Raw genomic sequence first — 21,775 nt, 5'->3', positions numbered from 1 at the left:
TGTGTCCTAAACGGCTCCCTTCTACCTATCGGCCCTGCCTCGTTCTCAGAGACCAACAAGGCAGGCTCTTTGCTGAACCTGTGAGGAGGCCACTGGGTCACCCTCGGGGTTAAATGCTGCTTTATTCTGTTGAGTGTTAAATTGCTTGTTCAATTCTTGGACATGTTTTGTTAAATGAATGTTTTAAACTAATACAGAAATTCAATTTCTTGCAGGTAGAGACATGGAAATATGATGTATCAAACAAAATGTATCACATTTCCCTGTGCTTTCCCCTTACAATTTAGTACATGGCATGACTTGTAAAAACCTAGGCCAAAGCTAGGCATGTTCTGCATCATAGATGAATTAAGCTGCAGAAAAAAAATCCCTGTTTCTGGACCAAATTTGCTGAGTATCACCTGTGTGGATGTTTCTCCCGTGTTCCGTAACCCTTAGGATTTGCTGTTTGATCTTGCAAGAAAGTGTTTACCTGAGTTTATAATAAAAATTCTTTCTTCCCCAACATTTCATCTCATTCCTTGTGCACATGTATGCTTACGTATGTATTTGCATGTGTTAGTTTAATCAAAAGCCTTATAAATAGCAGATCAGCTGGCTTTCAAAAGGAAGGAGGCTTATTAAAAAATTGTATGCTGGTGAGGTGCTTTTCACAGGCCAGTCAGAAAGCTCTTGAGAACTTTGCTGCTAAGACCTATCAGAGGTGTTCTTTCCATAGCTGCATAATAGCACTGCAGTTGCTATGCAGTTCATTAGTAATTCTTGATTCTATGACAGGTGTGATGTATTAAAAACACTTGTATTATATAGCGATGTTTAAAAAACTTGGATTGCAGGTAATACAGACCAGTTTTTTCTAGGGATTTGAACAAGTCCTGAAGCAGAATCTAAGGCAAGGGGGGGAGCAAAGATGGCAACTGATAGCCTGAAGAGGTGGCAGCAATAGACTAATTTAGGTCCTTAGCAGTACTTGAGAGACTTGAATAAATGAGAGTCATCCCAGGAAACGGATATCTAAATTGGTTTTAAACCATTTCAGAGAATGAATCTGTATTCCTATTGTCAGCTAGAAGTAGGAAAATCTATGGTGTTTTTTAACATACTGAGCTTCTTGTGATAGACAAGGAAGGAAAGACTTAGCTGTTAGGACACTGTCTGTGGCTTATGTGAAAGGTTCAAAATTTTCTGTGTTGACACCTTGGACAAAATCACCTAGAGAATATGCAACTGAGCTCCTTCAGTGTACCTCTGCTGGAGAGGAGACCAGAGTATCAAAACTCTAGTAGAGAGCAAGTTTGGCTTCCTAAAATGAGGTCAACCTTTGAGCAAAATACCTTTCCACTTACCATTTTTAAAAAGTATATGATTTTGTTGCTCAGCAGTGGAAGTAAGTCACAGTGCTGTTATATAACATCATACACATCCCTCTAAATTTTTTCAGGCCTATTGAAGGCAGTAAAAAATTAATTTATGTGGAAACTGTGTCCCTTCTCATAGCACATAAAATGGGAGGAAGCTTGAAAATAGGTGGCTTGTCCAATGGATTTATAACACTTGCAGGTGGTAGCATGTCGTTCTGTGGAACCAAGATCCACCGACTTTTGACTGTTATCATGGGATATTTTCAGGCACTGAATTGACCTTACAAGGAACTGATGTATAATATTTTTATAGTCACAGAACTGACATTTTAGGCTTTCCATTTATTTGTTTCTTTGTTTTATTGTTAATGAGTATATGATTGAATTCATGTAGGTGCTTAATAAGCACTGATATTTTATTTAAAAAAATCTTAGAAAGATCATTGTAATGCTTTAATGATTGCAAAGGAAAGTGATTAAAGTTGCTTAACTTACACTGTGCAAACTTTGTGACGGAGTTGTTTGGTTTTGGGGTTTTTTTAATTGGTTGCTAATACAAATTTCTTTCAATCCACATATTTTTGTGTCTTCCTGGGCAGACCTAGGTCCCCAGTTCTTCAGGTTAGGGCTCTGTTTACACATAGTATAGGTTTCTTTGTCTTGCAGTTTCCTTTCTGAACAAAATCTCATGCAGTCAAGAAAGGGTTCATGACCTGATTTTGTCCTGCCATGCAGATGGTCATAATGCCTACTATTCTAGTAATACCTCTGTATTTGAGCTGGTAAGAGAAAGTTGTCAAATAATTCTTATTTTTCTAAAGAGAAGTAGTTGTTGAAAAGGATTGAGAAGTCATACTTTCTCCTGTGGTGTTTCATAAAAATATTTTGCCATGTCTTGTATTTTAGCTATTCCATTTGCCTGTACATCTCCAGTATTTGTGCCAACCTGTAAAAAGGTCGGTGAATTTTGTTGTGTTAAACTTTTCTTTCAAAATTATTATTTCCTGCATCTGACTTAAGGACTTGTTTAGTTGTTACTCCTTTGCTGTTTGCCAATAGCCCAGAAGTCTGCTCTTGGAGGAAGACATTTATGTCAGCGTTTTCTTGCTTCTTATGCTTTGTACAGTTGAAACAGTGACATTACAAGCTGAGAAGTGTAGAGACAAAAGACAGAGCTCTGCATTGTTTAGTAGTTTTCTGTCTGCCATTTTGACTATCACCATCACCTTAGGAGGAAAAACTAAAAAGTGCCTAGGTCTTAACCAGCTGATAGCATAGAAAGGTAAGAGAGTAGGAAACTCCTTACTCAGGACTGGTGAGTGTCTAAATGTATTATAAGGGACAGTGGAACCAGGTTCAATTTCTGATCTATGGGAAAGGTAGGAAAGGATCAAGGAAGTCTTTAATATGAAGTAGTTCAAGTTTGAGACGTGGCTTTTGGGTTGGGAAGGCAGAACTGCTGTTTGCTACATAACTCCTTCTTCATGAATTGGGGTATGTCAAGTGAAACAAAATCAGAAAACATAAAAACTCTCACATCTGGTACTGTTTGAATTAGTTCCCTTGTCTGAAATGGGACAGGAGCAAATGGGCTGCTCCTGTAACACAACTTGTTTCATGCCAGCCTGTCCTTTCCTTTTGCATCCCTGCCTGGATCAGCCATGCGATAAGCAGGAACCTTTTAAATCCTGTAATGTGGCATATTGGGCAGCTAGGCTTTTTAAGAAATAAACCATCTTTCAAAATATATTCCTCCAAATTTCAAATCTAATGCACCCCAGTTACTCAGGAAAAAAAAAAAGGGTACCAAAAATGTAACCACTCAAGGATGAAAAAAAATCAAGAGCAAAAGACAAGGAGACATAGGATAGAAAGAGTTTTATTCTCTTAAAGGTTTGAAATTGTCGCAGTAACATAACTCTCCTTGAGTTCATCAGAACCTTTTCAAAGGGGTACTTGTTTCCTTTTCAGGGGAGCCGAGTGTTGTTTCAAATGAGACATTACACTGACTCCTGCCTGCTGCAGGCTTTGCAGTGTGGCTGCTCTGCCAGCTTTGTATGCGTGTCACCAGCACATCACGTTTGATCACAATGAAAGTCACTCCAGAGTACGTCTAATCAGGCAGGGCTTCAGAAAAACTTGAAGCCTCTAAAGCTGACCTCTGGAGTCTGTAGTGTTGCCGCTGGGAGCAAAGAAGAAAAGTGTGTAGCTTTTTGAGGTCTGTTCCGCTGTGTCATAATAACCATTTAAACAAAAAAAAAAAAAGAAAGGAAGGATATGAGTAGAAGAAAACACCATCTGGACTTGAACTGCTTCTATCCAGGTGTCACCTGAATGTACAGTTGAAGTTTATCAAGTTAATTCAGTATTTGGAAGTCTGGCTGAATGCTGGAAATTTTGTCTTGAAATTGAGGGAAGGGTAATATTAGATGTTTTATCCTTAACTTCTAGTAATACATACATTATAGATTTTACACTATCACTTCACTGTTCATATTAAACTAACATGTGGTAGCCCTAGTCTGAATTGTGGTTTGTGTTAGGCACTGTATGTGTATTTGGTGGAGATAGCATCTACCCTGAGCAGCACTGGATGTAATTGGAAAGCCAGAGGAGCTGAAGAAGTGAAGCCTGTGGTGGTGGTGAAGAGCTCAGGTCTCTGTTCACAGGGCTGACTTTGTCCTGCAGTTATGGGAAAAAGCTTCTGGGCATATACTTTGTAATAATGACAGTGGTATGGAAAATGCAAGAGAGTCTAAATGTCTTAATTTATGGACCACGCTATAAATAATTCATTAGCAATAGTGTTTCTGTTTATATTGCCTGTAATAAAAATGGCAAGTCTGCCTGCTTTGGTTTGTGAGATAGTTGTCGCTCATAAGTTGTCAGGCTCGCTCCTGGCCTGTTCCAGTCAAAACAGTAGTGGGGATGATGGGAACTGTGCTCTCCTCTTCTTAGCAGGGGATGTCACAGTGGTTCTTAGTCTTTTCAGTTGAGGTAGCTTTTGTTCAGGCCAAATTTAGCATTTGTATAGTTGCTGCTTTCAAATATTTGAGAGGATTTTTAAAAACCTGCTTGAGATCTGTGTTGTGTTCTGCCAAATGCCATTTCAGCTTTAGTCATGCTGTCACCTGAGGGTGAGAGACCTAGTGAAGGTAGAGCTAACAGAGATCTGTGCTCTCAGAAGAAATTCTACTAGAATCTGTTCCTGATCCCAAGAGGTTTGTTCGTGAACTGAGTAAGTGACAGACCTTTAACCATGGAATTCATAAACCTTTGAAAACTAAATTGTCCGTTAAGATTCTTGGTAAAAAGAAACTTATTTCATGGTAAGTGTAAAATTCTCTTTATTTACCTGTAAAGTAGGTTTGGGACACCAGTAATTCTCAGAGGCCAGTTTCTGAATAAAAAGTTCCTCTCAAATGATAAGGTAATGAGAAAACCAAATGGGACAGTGCAGAGGATTATGGATGTTTCAGTTAAAATCTTTCTTGAAGGCTTTGTTGTGTAAAGCTCCTGCAGTATTTTGTCATCTAGGTGTCTAGAAGAATTTCTGCCTTACTGGAATTGTGGGCACTTGGAAAGCATGAATAGCAACGACTACACTACAGATAGGCAAATAGCAGGGATGTGTGAATTATTGGAATTGAAGCCATTGCTGTTAGAACTAGTTTTAAAATATGTTGTTTTCAAAATCATCTCTAGGGTGTCCAAAGTATTTCTGGGCTTCTTGATCAAGTTTCGGTAGCAATGAATCTGCCCCTTTGGTTGTGTTTCAGGGCCTTGAATACTAGCTGTTGAGACTGACATAAACAGCAGCCACATTTCCAGTCTGCCAGTATATTGTGTTCACACAATGTTCCATTACAGAAGAGTTTTCCATGAGGGATACATAGTCATTTCATTTGCTTGTCCAATCCTGGCTCATTTTACCCAGACTCTCAGTATGGTTTCTTAAAATTTAGGATTTGGTGGTGACTTGAAACACTGAATGTTTGTCCAATTGTATTGACAATTCAGTAAAACCAAATCCCTTGGTTTTTAATGTATATTCTGCAGGTTCAGAAGTATTCATATAGATGGATATCCAGTCAGCTGCCTTAAAATGAAGATGATAAAATAGACCTTACTAAAACTGTAGTTTTCTTTTGTCTGGATGTCCAATGTCTCTAGTTTAAGTTACTAAAAAGAGATTACACCCCCTAGCACTAAACTGTCATAATTCAAAGCAAGTGGAGAGTTTGTGAGAAGCCACATTTGGATAGCACCTGAAAGCCGTGCAGGCAATATAATTTGGCTGCCAGCAATTGCTGTATCTTTGCTGTTACAAAAATTCACAGCCATCCAGCTTGTATTTGACTTGTTTAGCTGTATTTAGTCTTTACTAGTTTTGCTGGTCCTCCTGAAATTTATTTTGCTTCTATTCTGGGGAGCTTGGTAAATATTTAAATTTCATCAGAACAGACCAGAATAATGGCTGATGTCAAAATTGTCAGAGGCTGTGTCTCAAAGCAGTATTCAGTTGCTCTGTTCTCCAGAGACTTTGCTGATTGAGCTAATGTTGCTTTTTCTCCATTCCTTCCCTCTGCCTGAGTGGTGTCCTCCAAAGCAGTGATGCTTTCCCTGGTGGCTTATCAGAAATCATTGGTCTTAGGAGGACTTTCTTAGTTCTCGTAAAATGAAAGAGAAGGTGAATAGATCTTACATTTATAGACAATAAAGAGAAATTACCATCTACTTTGACTATATGCCTTCTTTACAATGCTAAACTTAGTGGGGGGGAAAAAAGGAGTCAAAATCTATCCTCATTCCTTTATTTGGTGCAATATAGTTTGGGGATGGGGGATTGTTATATTTGTTGTGTTGCCACTCAGTAATGAGGAATAGAAGTTGTGATGGTACAGTATCATAGGAAGAAATCAGCAATTTCCTTCAAATGCTACAGTTCAACTTCCAAAACATGCCTGGTTTCATCAGATAAGTAAGAGGACCTTCAGTGTCAGAATGCAAATCCTTCTTCTTTCTAATTCACAGTGGGCTTGAGATGGTTCTTGCTAGGAGCATTTCTTTGGGCTGGCCCAAGAGGTTTTGACCTCTCTTTGTTATATAGCAGGCTATCTGCTGCAAGAGAGATGTTATCGGAGCATAGCAAATACAGAGTAGCATCTTCAGTTTTTGACAGGTAATCATTAAAAACATTTGCTGCTAGAGCCATCTCTCCTCTGTCCTTCTTTTCTCCTACTTCTGAGACCATCTTTGACAGTTTGGTTAGGTCATTACTGTTTCCTCTAAGACTAAGAAAACGTTTATGTTAGGTTGTCTTCTGTAGCTCATCTTTCAGATTTTAAGCAAATAACTTAGGTGCATACGTCCAAACCAGCTGGTTTTCTTTAGTAGCTGATAAATGTCAAGCAAGAGCAGGAAAATGTTGACAGGTCATAGATGTTGGTTGTTGCAGCTCTGTAGACTCAGCCCGCAGAAGATGTGTAAGCCAGGTGATGTTAGCAGCACTACATGCCTGTTTGCAGCATTTGGTAGGCAAACACAAAGAATTCTCAGCAAATACTTTGCATCTTACCACAGAACCTCTGAAAGAACCAAGCTTTCATTAGGTAAATAAGCAAGCATTGCATGCCAGAATGCAAACCTTTTTCCGTTCTTATGCTCACCTGACTTCTGCAATCCTCCCACCAAGCCCAGAAGGTGGGAAGAGGTGCTTGATTCTGCTTCAGTTTAGAGACTGGCAATTTATCAGGGAGAGATTTTTTACAGCATTGTTGTGTGAGTGATGAGGGACACTGGTTATGAAATTATTTGAGCGCAACCCGGCAAGCTTTTAGGGATGGCTCATTTGCTTGTAGCTGTCCCGATGAGGATTAGTATTTCTTACCTGCAAGCTACAGTACATATAGTAAACCACTGGATCAGTGGGCTCTGCTGTGGAACTGTCAATGTTTGTTCTAGCAGATCTGTCTGTATTGGAGTGTGCAAAGCCTCTGAGAGCACTACAGCAGGGCTGTCAGCCCTGGCTCCCCAGTAGCACACTTCTACACACTTTTGCCTTTAATTTTGTGTTATTACCTCTTGCTGTTTTAAACTGCAGTGTCCTTTTGCCTCCTTGCTCTCCCTAAAGATAATAAGCTGACAGAGCTGATGACACTAGGAGCTGGGTGGAATGCAGGGAAACCAACCTTATAATACAAGCATGCAGCAGGGCAATTACCTGTGATCTGCAGACGCTGTTCTCAGTCTGAAGAAAACACTCATTTCAGCCAGCAGGCTGGAGGTGACGGCTGCCGGTGCAGGAGGCAGTTCATGTGGTTAATGGTTAGTGCTGGCTGGCGACCAACTTGTCCAGGCTCAAAGGAGCTCTCTTCGTAGCTCTCTCTTATACAGTGTGGGGTTTTTTTTTTTTATTTCTATGTCTATACTTTAAGTAAAGGTCATACCCAGTGCTCTGTGTGTGCTTCCAGCTAGCCTGACCACCTTTGCTTTTGTAATCAGGGTGCAGATGTGCTTCATGATTGAACAACTTCTGCGCACTGCCGCTCCTCCTCCCAGAGGAGTCCAGCAGGCTTGCTTATGCAAGCTGTCATGCTGTCTTTTTTTTCAAAAGCATGTGTGGGTTTGCTTTTGTGTGCATCCGGCTGGCTGTTAGTGCCTGCATATAATAGGCTCTGTATATAAAATCGTTCCCAAGCACACGGCTGCGGAAACAGCTTCCTTAAACCCCACAAAATTGCCAGCCCTTGCAGCTCAAGCCACCATAAATTACAAAAACCTGCTCCCACCTCACTGAAGCTGTGCCTGCCGGGCGCCGTGTGCACACACACAGTCACTTTCCCTCTCTCGCAGTCAAAGATGATAGAAAGTCTTCTGGGGATTACTGCACATTTGTAGAGCAACAATGGAAAGCAGCACAGCACAAATATCTATTCTTCCTCACCCAGCATAACAAACGCTGCTTTGTCTCACATCTGGCCCTTTTTAATAGCTCAAAGCCAACAGCAGTAGCTATTTAACAGCTTATGGTAAATAAAGCTTTATTAAAACAATTTCCTTTTTCAAGTGTTTAATGATGAAAACAACCTTTCACCTGACATTTTATACTTTTTGTGCCATATCTAGTAGAAGAAATAAATTAGTTGTCAGGGATAGATATTAAACTTTTTCCAGCAGATGATCTTTGAAAGCATCTTTGAAAATTCTCGTACTGAAAAGCGGGCTTAGAGCCCTTTGAATGCTGTGTGAGCCATGTGCCTGAGTGCAGACGTGCCGAGCTGCATTGTGCCGGCGCTGTGCGGGCTGTCGGGGCTGCGCCTCGGGGCTGGGCTGTGCCGCGGGAGGGCACCGGCTGGGCTCAGCCGGAGAATCGATGCAATTACACGCAATGAGTAGCGTTAACCTGTGTGTACACACGGAGGTACGTTCTGATAGTTCAAGAAACAACTTCTTACAATATGTTTAATGGTAAGGAAAATGTCAAGAGGTATTGGACGGGTTTTGTCTCTGGACCGCCACGTTTTACCACCAGGACAGGGCGCTGAGGGAAATGATGTTTCTTAAATCCATCATTGGAGGTGACAGGCTCCCGGGAGCTCCTGGGCTGGTTCGGACCCGGCTCCTCGGGGGTCCGCGCTTCAGGCGACGGAACGCGGCTGTTCCGCCTCGTGGCCTCCGCAGAGCCACCGCCCCGCGTTCCCCCCGGGCTGTCCCGGTGAGGCCCCCCCGGCGCCCCCAGGTCCCCCCGGGCTGTCCCGGTTCCTCCTGGTCCCCCCGGGCTGTCCCGGTTCCCCACGGTGCCCCCAGGTCCCCCCGGGCTGTCCCGGTTCCCCCAGGTCCCCCCGGGCTGTCCCGGTTCCCCCCGGTCCCCCCAGGTCCCCCCGGGCTGTCCCGGTTCCCCCCGGTCCCCCCAGGTCCCCCCGGGCTGTCCCGGTTCCCCACGGTGCCCCCAGGTCCCCCCGGCCCCTGACGGGCGGTGGCGCGGCCCGGCGGCGCCCCCTGGCGGGCAGCGGCGGCACCTGCCCCCGCTCGGCCGCAGCCGCTCCCGCTGTCGCTGCCGCTTGGCTTGTTGCTTCATCAAAGTCACTTCGTAGATACAGATTGTCTGCCCTCTCGTAGGACCCTCAGCATGCTGGAGACTTGCAGGAAATTATTAGTTTTTAGCTGACTGAATAAACAGCATTAACCAACTTGTGTGCTGTGGCGGCAGGGGGCAGGGATGTTTACAGCCGCTGTGCTGAATCCCTGCTTAAGGAACTGTTCTTCATTGCCCCTTCTCACCTACCGTTAAAATTTCTTAACTTATAAAGGTATTTCTTGTGTCCTTTTATTTATTCTCTTCTTGCCCTGAGTGGTCCGAAGTGCCTCCAAATTAGATCTTGTCTGCTGCAGCCGCCGCAGGGTGGCTGGCAGCGTGCTGGTCCCCTGTGGAAATGGAGACCTGGCGTAGCGCTGTGCTGCTGGCCTCGAGCATCGCTCACAGCAGCCTCCCCTGCCTCCTGGGAAGGGTTCTCTTTCCTCCTCTGCCCTCAGAATGGATTTCTGGTGGAAATTTGGTCTCCGGAGCAATGGCACCCTGTTGCGGCAGCAAGGGGGTCAGTGGCAGTCCTCGGGGCTGGTGGGGCTGGGCAGCCTCTCATGTTTCCAGTGAGCTCCGCTCCAGGTCCATCTCGGCCCAGCAGTGAGGGAAGGAAGCCTGTGGGAACAAGAGCAGAAGACACCTTGTGAAGTCTTTTTAAACTCAGGGAGAAGGCTGGACCTGTTTCAGTGGTAATTCAGGTCTGCCTTGGCCGCAGAGGAGCAGATTTCCCTGGTCCACTGGTCCTGGGGAGGGAGAGCTCTCGCTGTGGATGGCAGTTCTGGCCATGAGGAGAGCTCATCCCAGAGCAGAACTGAATGCACACTAACTTTAAAAATGCTCTACGGTTTTAGACATGTGTTTTTGAAGCAGTGATGAAATGTTCGACTTCTTTTTTTTTCTCTCTCTAGGAGGCTGTTTAGGCTGCCTTAGGAACTAGTGGGGACTACATTTTACTAAATTGTTTTTTAAATTGTGTTACTTGAAGTACAGTTTCTGATAAAATAATTGCAGTCTCCTAACCTGAACTGGCAACCAACACGTAGTGTAGCAGAAATTTGTGAAATTCTCTTTCACAGGGCCACTGCAAAATTTCCTTCATTTTTCAATATTGAAGAAGGGTTTGTAGTAATGCTTTAAAAGATTCAGTATGTTTAGGGTTAAAAAAAAAAAAAAGGCTAACAGGTTGATACATCTGTTCCTTTAAAAACAAAGCGTTCTCCATTTTTGAGACATCATAAATATGTAACTGAGGCCTCTTTAATTACTGCCTAGGGCTATAAACTCTCAATGCTAGAGGGGAGGGAAGAAAGAAGAATAATTCACATAATTTTTTAATTTTTTTCTTTTTTTAAAGAGAGGGAGATTGAGTCTTTGCCTCAGAAAAGAAAGAAGAATGGGGCTTTTTATTGTTGAATTACCAGAAGGTGCTGGGAACACTTATTTTTTTGTTTATCCTTTTGGATGGAGTTAGCATGTAAAGCAGTAGTGTACAACCTTCCTGACTAATGTGTGCACCAAACAGAGGGGATTTGTTACAAAGCACTAGGAAAAATTCCCTTCCCAGTCCTCCTCTGCCAGTACCCTTAATCCTGATCAGCAACATCCCCTGCTGTCTCTTGAGCTGCTCGCAGGCCTGAATCTCACCATGCTGTCTAATACAGGGACACCGCAGGCCAGCCAGGGACCCTGCAAAGTCGTTTTCACTTGTGACCTGATAAGTGCACAGCACTTAACCGAATAGAAGTCTGTTCTGATTTAGCCCTGGCAGCCTTTCTGTATCTTAAGTACCATTATTTTCGACTAAGGTGATCTTGCTGCTACTTTTAAAATAGCATGAGATCGACAGAAAGGGCATTTTTTTAAATTTCAGGAGGTGGATGTACGTGTGGGGAACCTGGCCAGAGTACAGCAATACCCATGTAGTAGGTGCAGTTACTGGAAATTTAATTCTGCTGTTATTTTTCTTCCAACCAAAATGGTCTGGTGTCAAAATGCTTATTCTGCCGTGGTGAAATTTCAGATCTGTATGATAACTTTCACTTTCCGTGTTTAATCTTTTAATTCTTGCTGAGGCCCATGAAAGAGTAATTTCCAGATAATAATGGTTTCCCGCTAATAAGCTCTGCGTTTTTTATAGCAGAAATTGCTTAGAGCCAGTATGCTCACTGAAAAAAATTACTCTATTTGATGCTCTTGTGATGTGTCTGAGAGAAAGATATAGATGAGTCTTGTGGCGGTGAGGCAGGGCATTTCAAATACAAAGCGTTATGTCATTGTATGTGATGAGGCTTCATGTGTACAATTTTGTCTGTTTGGTTCATGCAACAAATGTTTATTGTCCAGGGGAGTTAGTGGGCTGAGGATCATCTCTTGACCAGAAGAGAATAAATGAGATTGGGCTGTAAAAGTAGCAAACTGTCAGCAGCAAAGGCTGGTGGGTGATTGTTCATCCATGCTGTGAGGGGGAAGAGGCAGAGGGAGCCTGGCAGGGCAAAGACTGAGCCATCGAGCTAATAATGTGAGAACAAGTGGGATTAAGCATGGAAGTGAAAATTTTTCTAGCTACTAGGGGAAAGGTGAGAGTCAGAGAGTACTTTTGAGTGAGAACCATTGGGTTTTAAAACTCAAAGAATTATTTTGGAGACTGAGTTTGATCAGCTTATTACAGAATTTGTGTGCCCTGTCTGTGTAGGAGAGTAGGAGATTGCACTCCCAGTCCTGCCTCCAAGAGCCTTGTGGGGTTCCTGCTCAGTTAGGTGAGTTACTTTCATGTATTCTGCCCCTCTGCTTTTCCAGACAAAAAAGAGAAGCTGTGCCATGTGGGAGAAATGACAGTTTGGACAAGTACAATAGTAAGCTGTGGTTCAGGTAGCTGATAGCAACCTTTGATTTTGTTTATGGTTAACTGTAAGGCAGTTAATTAGGGTGGTATTACATGTACAATTCAAAAATGTCATGACTTTCTTAAAAAAAAAAGGTGCCTAAGTTTGCACGTCTTCAAATTTTTCAGCAGACATCCATGTGCATGTATATGTATTTGTTTTCGGTATGCCCTTCGCCATTGGTCCTGATGTTCAATTAAAATGCAGATAATTTGTCCTAGCTTGTAAGATGGATCACTGCTGAAGTGGTGTCATGTCTAGGCTAGCTTATCTCTTGATAAATACCTCTGCTGTCCACTGAGAGATTAAACTTCATGACTACTGAGGTCTGTTAGGGGATCTTACAGGCAGATAAGACTGTGTAACTGGCTTTTAATAAAATATATCAATTCACATTTGCTAGAGGACTTTTGGATGGTATTTGCTATTGAGAAGGTGGCAGTGACATAATCAAAAGATAATACTTGCATGTGGAACTGGCTCTTCTGTTATAATTTATTGACAGGAATGCTTTATTGAACCCTCTTGTGTCTAGAGTGTGGAGGTGAGGAGCTTGAGCTGCTGTTATAAGACCTCATTTAGTTGTCTAGCAGAAAAGATTTCTTCCCCTGAGTCTAATCCAGCAGGAGCCATGAAAGAATGTTATCAGCGAGGTACAGAAATCTCCGGCAGTTTGGGTGTGTGGGATGTGCGTGGATCCGTGGTCTGGAGTCTGTCTCGTTGTGAGAGCTGTGTAGTCAAGGTTCCCATCACAGGGAGCATTCTTCCCCTCAAGGGGGTTGAGTATGGACAGTGCAGGAATTGTTTAACTGAAGAGCTGTTGAGTCGTGTACCAGAAGTGGTGAACAGCCAGCTTCTCTAACAAGACAAGTATCTGAAAAATTTGCTGTCTCTTATGTGTATGGAGGGAGTGGAAAATAGTTTTGTCCTGAACAGTGTTCCAAAAAACCACTCAGTGCCACTGAAGAGGTTCATGAAGGAGAGGTTTCTGTGCAAGACTGGGACCTTGCTTGTGCTATATAAAGTTTGGTATAAATAGGGCATTTGGGGATATATTTCTGTGCTCACTCATTGTTCATGAATGTAAGGATATAACTTCTTAGAGTGTACCGATTTCTCTAGTAAAAGGATATGGAAATTTTAGGCAAAGATGTTTCTCATGTACCAAATGTGCAGTATCTACGCTTTATTTTCCATTTTAGATGCCATGAAAGGGACTGAAACAGCAGAGTATACACACACACATATACATATATATGTGAAACATCTCTGTGTCCCTGAGAGGTGAATTCTAGAAAAAAAACACTTAAATCTGGTTAGCTCGTTAAGTACAGGCTGGAGTCCCATGTGCTTGTACTCAAAACATAAATAAGTAGAAGTCATGGTGCAAACCATTCAGTAATATGAATTACTGACTGAAACAGTTGATTAGTTGTTGGTTTATGGTGTCTTTATGATCTGCTGTTCTGCCACTACAGGAAAATCAAAGGGCAAGGCCAGAGAGGGCGAATGGGTGGAAAAGGCCTGGTGAAATACAAACCCACACCAAGGACCTTGCTTACCCTTACTTGTACTTTTAGTGTCTTAGTCCAAGTCTGAAGGGCATTCTGGCTGTCCCTGCATCCCAAGCTGTGTCCACAAACATAACTCAGCATGATGAGCATCAGTGGTGGGCCTAGGTCTCTAGATCTCTATAGCTCTTTAGATCTCAGATTAGAACTTGCTGCCAGCTTTCATTTTATGATTTCATACAGCTATAGCAACATGAATTAAAACTCCAAACACTACTCTGAGCCTTAATTTTTATTTTCTAGATTTATTTTTTCTTAAAGTCACAGGAATCTTTAATTTGCCTTAAGTTACACTGTTTGTTAAGAGATGGACCTAAAGACAACAGGATGTGTTTTTCCAGAAGTAACAAGTAATTTATCCAGCTATAGATACCTGAAAGAACACAATTTCTCTGGAAGGCAAGAACTGCTCAGCCCTTTGCTCTGAAGATCAGGCCTATTCCATATATGCTAGGTTGTGCATCTGGACATTTGTCATTCTTAAAGTCCGGGCTGAGTTGTGGATCCCAGTCCTTCCTGCCCTGTCATCTTGGCCATTTCAAGGACTCATGAAATAGATCTGCTAGTTGGAGGAGAATCCAAAATGTGTCTGTTGGTTTTATTTCCAATCCAGAAATCCAGATTCTTCAGGACACACATTTTGTGCTATTTTTGGCCATGTAATGCTCTGCTGTAGCTGATTCATTTAATATTTATGGGAGGTATTTTCTCTCAGAGGAAGATTAGGAAGAATCCCCATGCCCTTGTCCTTGCAAAAGCCAGGCTGTCATTGTTATTGGGATTATTATTATTTTATCTCACAGTGTGCTCAGGATTTTCTTGCAAGCAGCTCTGTTCAATTGTTCAGGTAGTGGAAGTGTATCAGCTGCGTTCAGTGATCTTTATTGTCCTTTTTGTCTTGCAGATCGAGGGATTTTAATGGCTTTCAGGTAGAAGAAAGTAGAGACAATCAAAATGAATTCTATGGACAGGCACATACAGCAGACCAATGACCGGCTGCAGTGCATAAAACAGGTAAGCTGAAGGTGGAGGTCATTGCTGCCAAGTGAGGGTTGGGTGTTGTGTGGCAGGTGTTGTGCACTGCGGTTACCTGATGCTTAATGACTGTCCTTGCCCTTCAGAGGGAAGGAATGAGACAATGTAATCTCATTGAAGAGAATATCTGCTGTGAGAGCTGGTCTATTAACCTCAAAAGCCAAACTTTCCCTCACACCTTTCTAAGAAATCTTCAGCCTGGAGACTGAACAAATCTGTCTCAGCTGGAAGCAGAGTGGTGCTCATCCTGCCAGCTCGGCCTGGAGGGTCACAGCAGGTGACTGTCATTCTAGTGCTCTGAGCACAGTAATCCACAATTCTGACGGGCCAGTTTTGATTTTAATCCAGTAGCTGACCTGAGACCTGCACTGCCTGGAGACTCAGAACTTGGATGGTTGGCATGCCTCCAAGTGCTCAGAGTGCTGCTTAATCAGTTTGCATGGAGACTGTAAAAACTTCTGTTTGCAAGGTAAAATTTTCAGAAGCATCTGTTTGTGAAGATGAAGGGCTCTTCACACGCCAGTGCCTTTCAGTGAATTATGTCTCATTTACAGATTTCCCCACTGTAACTGTGCTTGCAAATGCTTTTATAACCAAGTGAAACTACAAAGGCAAGGATGAGTAGAAATCATCTTTCCCTGCTTTACCCTTCTCAGTGAACTTTGCTCTCTAGGGTTGCAGGCAGTGTGTATTCTCCCCTCACATATGTTCTCGTCCACATGCAACAATCGTAACAGAATTTTCATAGGAATGGTCCTTGTAGAGGAGGTAAGCAAGAGAATGGTTTTTCATGGGTCTATTTCCTGTGTTAATCTCTAAATCAATGCATGCATGCAGCAAGCAGATGCATAAATGCAAGCTGCACACAGATATTTTGAAGATCCCATCTGGATCCGGGAGATGACCTCCAAAGTTCATCTCTTCAGACTGGTTGAAATTTTCTGAATTACGCTGGAAAAACAGAAATTTGATATTCCATGAAATTATGTTCCCAAATAATTTTTCACTGTTGTCTGAGCAGTTTTCTTTGTCACAACAGGTCACAGCAGAGTTCTGCTGTTTTAGTTTTTTTATTTGTATTAACCAAGTTAAAAACCTGCCTGCTTACTTGTGCCCTAGGGCATGTGCATATTGCTTCTTGAGGCAGCACAGCATTTCTGTGTTGGTAGATTTGTATTGTAGACACAAGCACCCTCAATCAAAGGAACTGGTAAAAGATGAGCATGGGGGTGGTACTGGACCAGTAGCTCTGGATTTTTAAATTTATTTACTTAACTACAAGTTCCTCAACAGAAGCAGCCAAGGGGAAGTGCTGATCCCTCTCTGGAGAGCAGCAGTAGGACACAGAAACATGGGATGATGCTGTGTCAGGGGAAGTTCAGACTGGGTGTTAGGAAAAGGCTCTTCACTGAGAGGATGGTCAGTCACTGGAACAGGCTACCTATGGAAGTGGTCACAATACCAAGCCTGTCAGAGTTCAAGGAATATCCAGATGATGCTCTTAGTCATAGGATTTAATTTTAGGTGGTCCTGTGAGGAGCAGGAAGTTGGACTTATTGATACTTAGAGGTCCCTTCCAACTCGATACATTCTTTGATTCTATAAGAATATGCTTCTCTTCTCTTATTCTTATCAATCTCCATCATTATGTTGTTACAGCTTTGCCTAGATATTAGTGGAAGTTTATATTTTCTAGAATGTGTTGTAATGCAGAAATATGTGGGTTTTTGCAAGTCTAGCCATGCAGATGCTTTGGGTGATATAAAAAAAGAATACAGCTCACACCTAAACCAGATGATTTTTCTCTCCATATTTCCTTTGCAAGAGAGGATTTCAGAATAAATCAAACAAAGCTAGTTCGTAGGTCAAGGAACAGAAATAGGAATCTTTTCCTGCGGAATTGCTGGTCATAATCCAGCCTTTCTCTGTGGTGTCTCTCTCTTTCATCACTCTGCAGTGAAAGTTAATGCATCTAATGGCCCTTTAGAGGCCTGAGGAAAATATGAGTTTGAGAATTTCATCCCAGTTTCTTATGAACAACTATCTGGTTCAGAAAAAACATGCCCTTGACTGGTACAAATCGGTGTCCTTTTTGGCCATCCTAGCCTATAGGATGAAGAATGAAGGTTAAATTGTTCTGCAATTTAACCTTCTAGCTGTAAGAAAAGACCTTTACATCAAGTGAAGACAAATGGAGGATGCTGCTCAGCTCCTTTTTCTAGAGCTGTCAGTTTCTGTACATAATTTATATTATTTTAATTAGATAAGAGAATATCAAATTACACTTCTTAAAGTTTTAAAGAGATAATTTTGCCTATGTAATGGGTACTCTGTCAGTTAAACCACTAACTTCATTTATACATAGCGCTGTTTTGCATACGCAGCTTGGATATTTCTTCAGTGATGAAGGCCAGGGGAAGGGAGGAAGGTCAGGCTGCCCAGCATTTGTTTAACACTCTCTGTTTTCTTTGATCCTGGAAGAAAGCTTGGGGTTTTCTGGTAGAGCAGGGGCATGCTTGTGTCAGAGCTCAAAGAATGCCTGAAAAGGAGCTATCCTGCTGGGGAAGGCTTGTGAATTCATGGTTTCTCCATTCTGTTTAGACCCGAAAAAAGAAGAGGAGAGGAAGAAGAAAACTCTTGTTGTCAACTCATGAAAAACTGTAGTTAACCAAGATAGTGGCTGAACACCAAATATATATCTCAGAAAGCTTTTTTTTTGTGAGAGTGGCACTACATGTAGTTTTGTTGGGGAGTAATGACTGATTGTTTAAAAAAAAAAATTGTTTTGTTGTAGAAAGTAGCATCAAAACTGCTGTTTGCTTTTTCACAGTTCCAAAATCTTGTGCTGTTATCTTTGCCATGGTGCAGAAAGGGACAGAAACTTACTTTACCTCTTTGGAAGACACTCACCTCCCTGTCACAGGGTCATACATTTCCAGTTTGAGGACATTTACCTTGTCCTTTGAGACAGGTCATTAGCTGGCTGATACTAGAAAGAGTAATTTCCAGTTCACCCATTGAGAACTGGCCCACACACTGCTCCGTGCATGTTGGGTTTGGGAGCAAAGCAGTACCTTGCATGGCCGTATCAATGTATCTTCACCTAATCTGGGATTAACTGCAGGGTCAGACAACAATACGTCTGCCTTTTCTTCCTGGTCTCGTCTGTCATCCTCTTTTCCCAGACTGAAAAAAACACTGCTGCTGTTCTCCTGAGCACACATGTGCTTTTGGGGTGGTTAACACAGCAGTGGTGTGGAAGGTGCACCGCAACACGGGGAGGAAAACCATCCTTCCTTGGTGCCCAGCATCTACTGGTTTTATAACCCTGCTGGCAGCCAGTGGCTCCTGCAGCCAGACTGAGAGCTGTCTGCCGCCCTCCTTGCCCCTCACTCCAGCCCCTGAGAAATGCTATAAATGGTAATCCATGTGCCTCTTTAACTAGATCAGGTTTCAGCACAGGGTCAGGACAGGCTTCTTTCTTCCCAGCTTTGTGACTTGTGAGACACCCACAATATCCTTGCTGACTTCTGTTCCAGGATCAAGGTTGTGTTTTATCTTCACCTTTTTTAGTGCTTTAAAGCTACAAACCCAAAACTTGTATATGATCAGCTAGTTAGGAAATGAAGTGTGTGTTAAGAAGTGTTTCAGAATAGATGAAAGGGCAAACTGAAGAGGTGGCTGTGTATTTATGCTTAAAAAAACCCTAGACTTCTGTGGAAGGCTGGAACAGCTTGTGTGGTCTCTTTGTAGCTGATTCCCTCAGTATTTGTAAGTGTGTGTGCTTTAAAATCAAACATAGCTTTTTTGATGTACAGTGGAAAAAGCCAAAGTAACAGGCTTTCCTTAACACGTGCAATTAGTTCGTCATGACACAGGAGACTCTTCAGGGTACATTGAAGGGAGCTGGATGTTCAGGGCACAGGCTTTTTTCTTTAAGTCTTTGTCCATACAAACAAAACCACAAAATTACCTTTGTGCAAAGCAAAGTCTTATAGCCCCTGGGAATCCCCTGCCATATTTGAGGCTGCAGTAATAATCTGTTTATCTGCTGAGGGCTCGTGGATCAGGTGGCTCTGGCACAATGTCCACCGCGAAGCTGTGGGGCAGCAGGAGCTGGCTCAGGCAGGCACGGAGCTGAATTTGAGAGCTTCCTTGCTGCCTGCTGCCCAGGCACAGCCTTCTAAAGGAGCCAGCTTGGCTTCTGCTGCATAGAAAATCCCAGTAAAGAATTGACTGGGTTTCTTAAAGCATTCTTCATAGCAGTCCAGAGGTGTGGCTTTAACCAGACGCTGCCCATTGCTTTTGTTAGGTGATGGAAGCAAATGCCAGGGGAAAACAGTGGGTTGGTTTAACATCTCTCCACTCTTACTCTAATGGGTCTACTTGAAAAACATAGAACTTTAATCTAGGGACTTCTACCTTTTGTGCCTGTTTGCTTGTCAGGCAGTTTTGTGAGGTTTCTGTATGTTTCTTCTGAAATTCTTGCAAAGAAGAAGATGGAAAAAAAATCTTTCTGTATTTAAGTTACAAGGAAGCCACCCCTTTCAGAAGGAGCGTGTGATATCTTCCTGCCGTGCTGAGCACAGTTGTTAGGCTCTGTAAAAGCTGTGCTGAAATGTTAGTAACAGGTTAAGGGGAAGTGTGAAAAGGCTCTCTGGTGTCAAAAGTATTAGATCGTGGTGGGAACAGAGAAAGTTGTTTCTGCTGCTTGTGTCATGGTATATCAGGGCACATTGAGCAGTATCATCAAGTGATGCTGGATCACCACTTAATTGGAGACACACATCACATAGCTGATTTCCAGAAACCGATTAACATCTCTCCCCTCTTTCCTTCCAGAAGGCTTGCTGAATTGCTGCCTAGCAGTGCTTTTTAGTGCCTACCCAGCCATTTAGAGAGATATGCTAAAAGTTGTAATTGCTGTGTGTTTTTGTTGATGTTTTCTTGCTCAAATTGGAAACAAGCAGGCCCATTTCTTTCATCATTCAGCAGCTAGGTTTTTGGTAGCTTGCAGTTCAGGGGAAAATAGAATTCTTTGTATATTTACATAACTGTTTTTAAGTGCTGAAGTGTTTGAACTAATTCTTCTGCTGTTCAGTGTTATTGTTGCAGACTCATGTAAATGCTAAGCAGTCCTAAACGTATCATTTTTAGTGCATTTTGGACTGGTTACCAAGGACTGGTATGAAATTACAGCTAAAAAGATTTTAATAAAAAGAAAAATGCTTCCCATACATTTTTTTCATTTGCATATGCTTGCAAAACTGCCCACAGTAGTTTCATGAAACTTTCATTCTTGAAGAACTTTGAAAATTAGAAGTATTCTTATGAAGAGTGCATTTATTTAGAACATACTTTTTTTTGGTATTCTATATAAGTGTTACAGGGGGTTTTAGCAGCTAAATATGAAATAACGAGGCTAAAGGGGAAAAAGACCTTTTCCATAAAAAGACATTTGATGGGCCTCGGGTGTTACAGTTTATTGGTTAAATGGTCCATCAATGCTGTGTTAGTAGCTACATTTTTTTTGTATCTTTTTTTTTGAGGCCTATAGCCGCAAGTCCTTTGTCTGCTTTTCTGCTCAGTCTGTGATGGAATATTCCTCTGCTAGACTTAAGTATGTTTAGGAAAAACTGTCAGCAGACCAGTTTTCCTGGCTCCTCTACTCCATTTAGAGACTTGTCAGTCAACATTCCTGCTCTGTTAGGTCCTTCATCCTGGTAGGGAAGCTGCAAGGGAAAGAGCAAAGAGGCAATTTACTAGAAGTACTTCTGGTAGGGAGGGGAAGAAAGCACTTTCTTGTTGTTTGCAGTATTTGTCTGGTTTGTTTATCTGACAAGATTCCAGTGGGTGGAATATAACCCATCGTGTTGTGAGGCAGATTCGTAAAGTTCTGGCAGGTTCACTTTTCCCATTCCCAGTTCTGCTGCTTTACTGGAGCACCTGTCCTCAAGGACTGGGGTTTTAGTACTCTTAATATTAGTCGTGCTAGTATCCTTAGTATTTCCATTTCAAAATGGAAAATGCGCATTTTGAACTCACACAGAAAACCTCCAGTACCCATAGGATTTAGTATAATTTTATTCTTTTCTGTGCAACAAATTAATCTGGCCTGTTTTACCTTATTTACCAAAAGACAATTGTCTTTTGGTAAATAAGGATGAATATTTGAAAATTCTAGAAATCTGTAAGTTGAGTCTATGATGTCACCTTGGTGTCAGATGAGCATAGGAAGTCCTTTTTGTCAGCAGCTGGGTCAAACTCTGCAGTGGAAATGTGACACAGCTGGTGACATCTCTGACTTATGTCCTGCTATTTCTGGCTCTTCCTTCTTGCATATGCGTTTGCTACTCGACTTGCCACTATTGTGTGCAACAGCAAATCCATAGAGGTATGGCTTAGAGAGCATTTGCACATAAGGACCATTTACCATTTTTACTGTTTGTAAAAGCAGGTGTTCTCAGAAAAGTTGTAGTGGCTGAAGTACTGTTAATATCAAGAGCCTTCAGCTGTGCAGACCTCTGGCATCATCTCGTGAAGGAAGAGTCTCTTCACTGCTGGTGCTCACTCCTTCTTGCCTCTGTACAGTAACATATTGTACGTGGGCAGGTCGCACAGCAGGTGCTGTGGGCAGTTTTGTAAACGAAAAACTGTCTGGGGAAGCATTTTTCCTTTTGATTTGCAAATATCTTAGTAATGCCTAGCTGGCTGGTAGAACCTGTGAGAATAGGTCATGTGAATTCTACGTCTTCCACAGGGGTATCAGTTTGTGTAGTTGTCATTTTAAGTAGTCTGTACTAGTTTGAAAACAAACCAGTGGGAGGCACTAAGTCAGAATAA

General features: G+C 42.2%; 1 protein-coding gene across 7 annotated transcripts in view; it reads left to right on the top strand.

The window, feature by feature from the left end:
• Nucleotides 1-21,775, top strand: part of ZMIZ1 (zinc finger MIZ-type containing 1) — a 294,507-nt gene that overhangs the window by 122,077 nt on the left and 150,655 nt on the right. For all 7 annotated transcript variants that reach the window (XM_042018528.1, XM_042018525.1, XM_042018532.1 and 4 more), the window contains one exon: nt 14,802-14,911. In XM_042018528.1, the coding sequence (XP_041874462.1) occupies nt 14,852-14,911 (60 nt within the window). In that variant the 5' untranslated portion in view covers nt 14,802-14,851. The remainder of the gene's footprint in view (nt 1-14,801; nt 14,912-21,775) is intronic.

The sequence above is a fragment of the Corvus kubaryi genome, unplaced genomic scaffold, assembly GCF_017639235.1.
Source record: "Corvus kubaryi isolate FWS band 111438036 unplaced genomic scaffold, C.kubaryi_AGA036_p1.0 138, whole genome shotgun sequence".
NCBI classification, from domain to species: Eukaryota; Metazoa; Chordata; class Aves; order Passeriformes; family Corvidae; genus Corvus; species Corvus kubaryi.
Note: the sequence above shows the minus strand (reverse complement) of the source record. Positions and strands in the feature narration are given on the sequence as shown.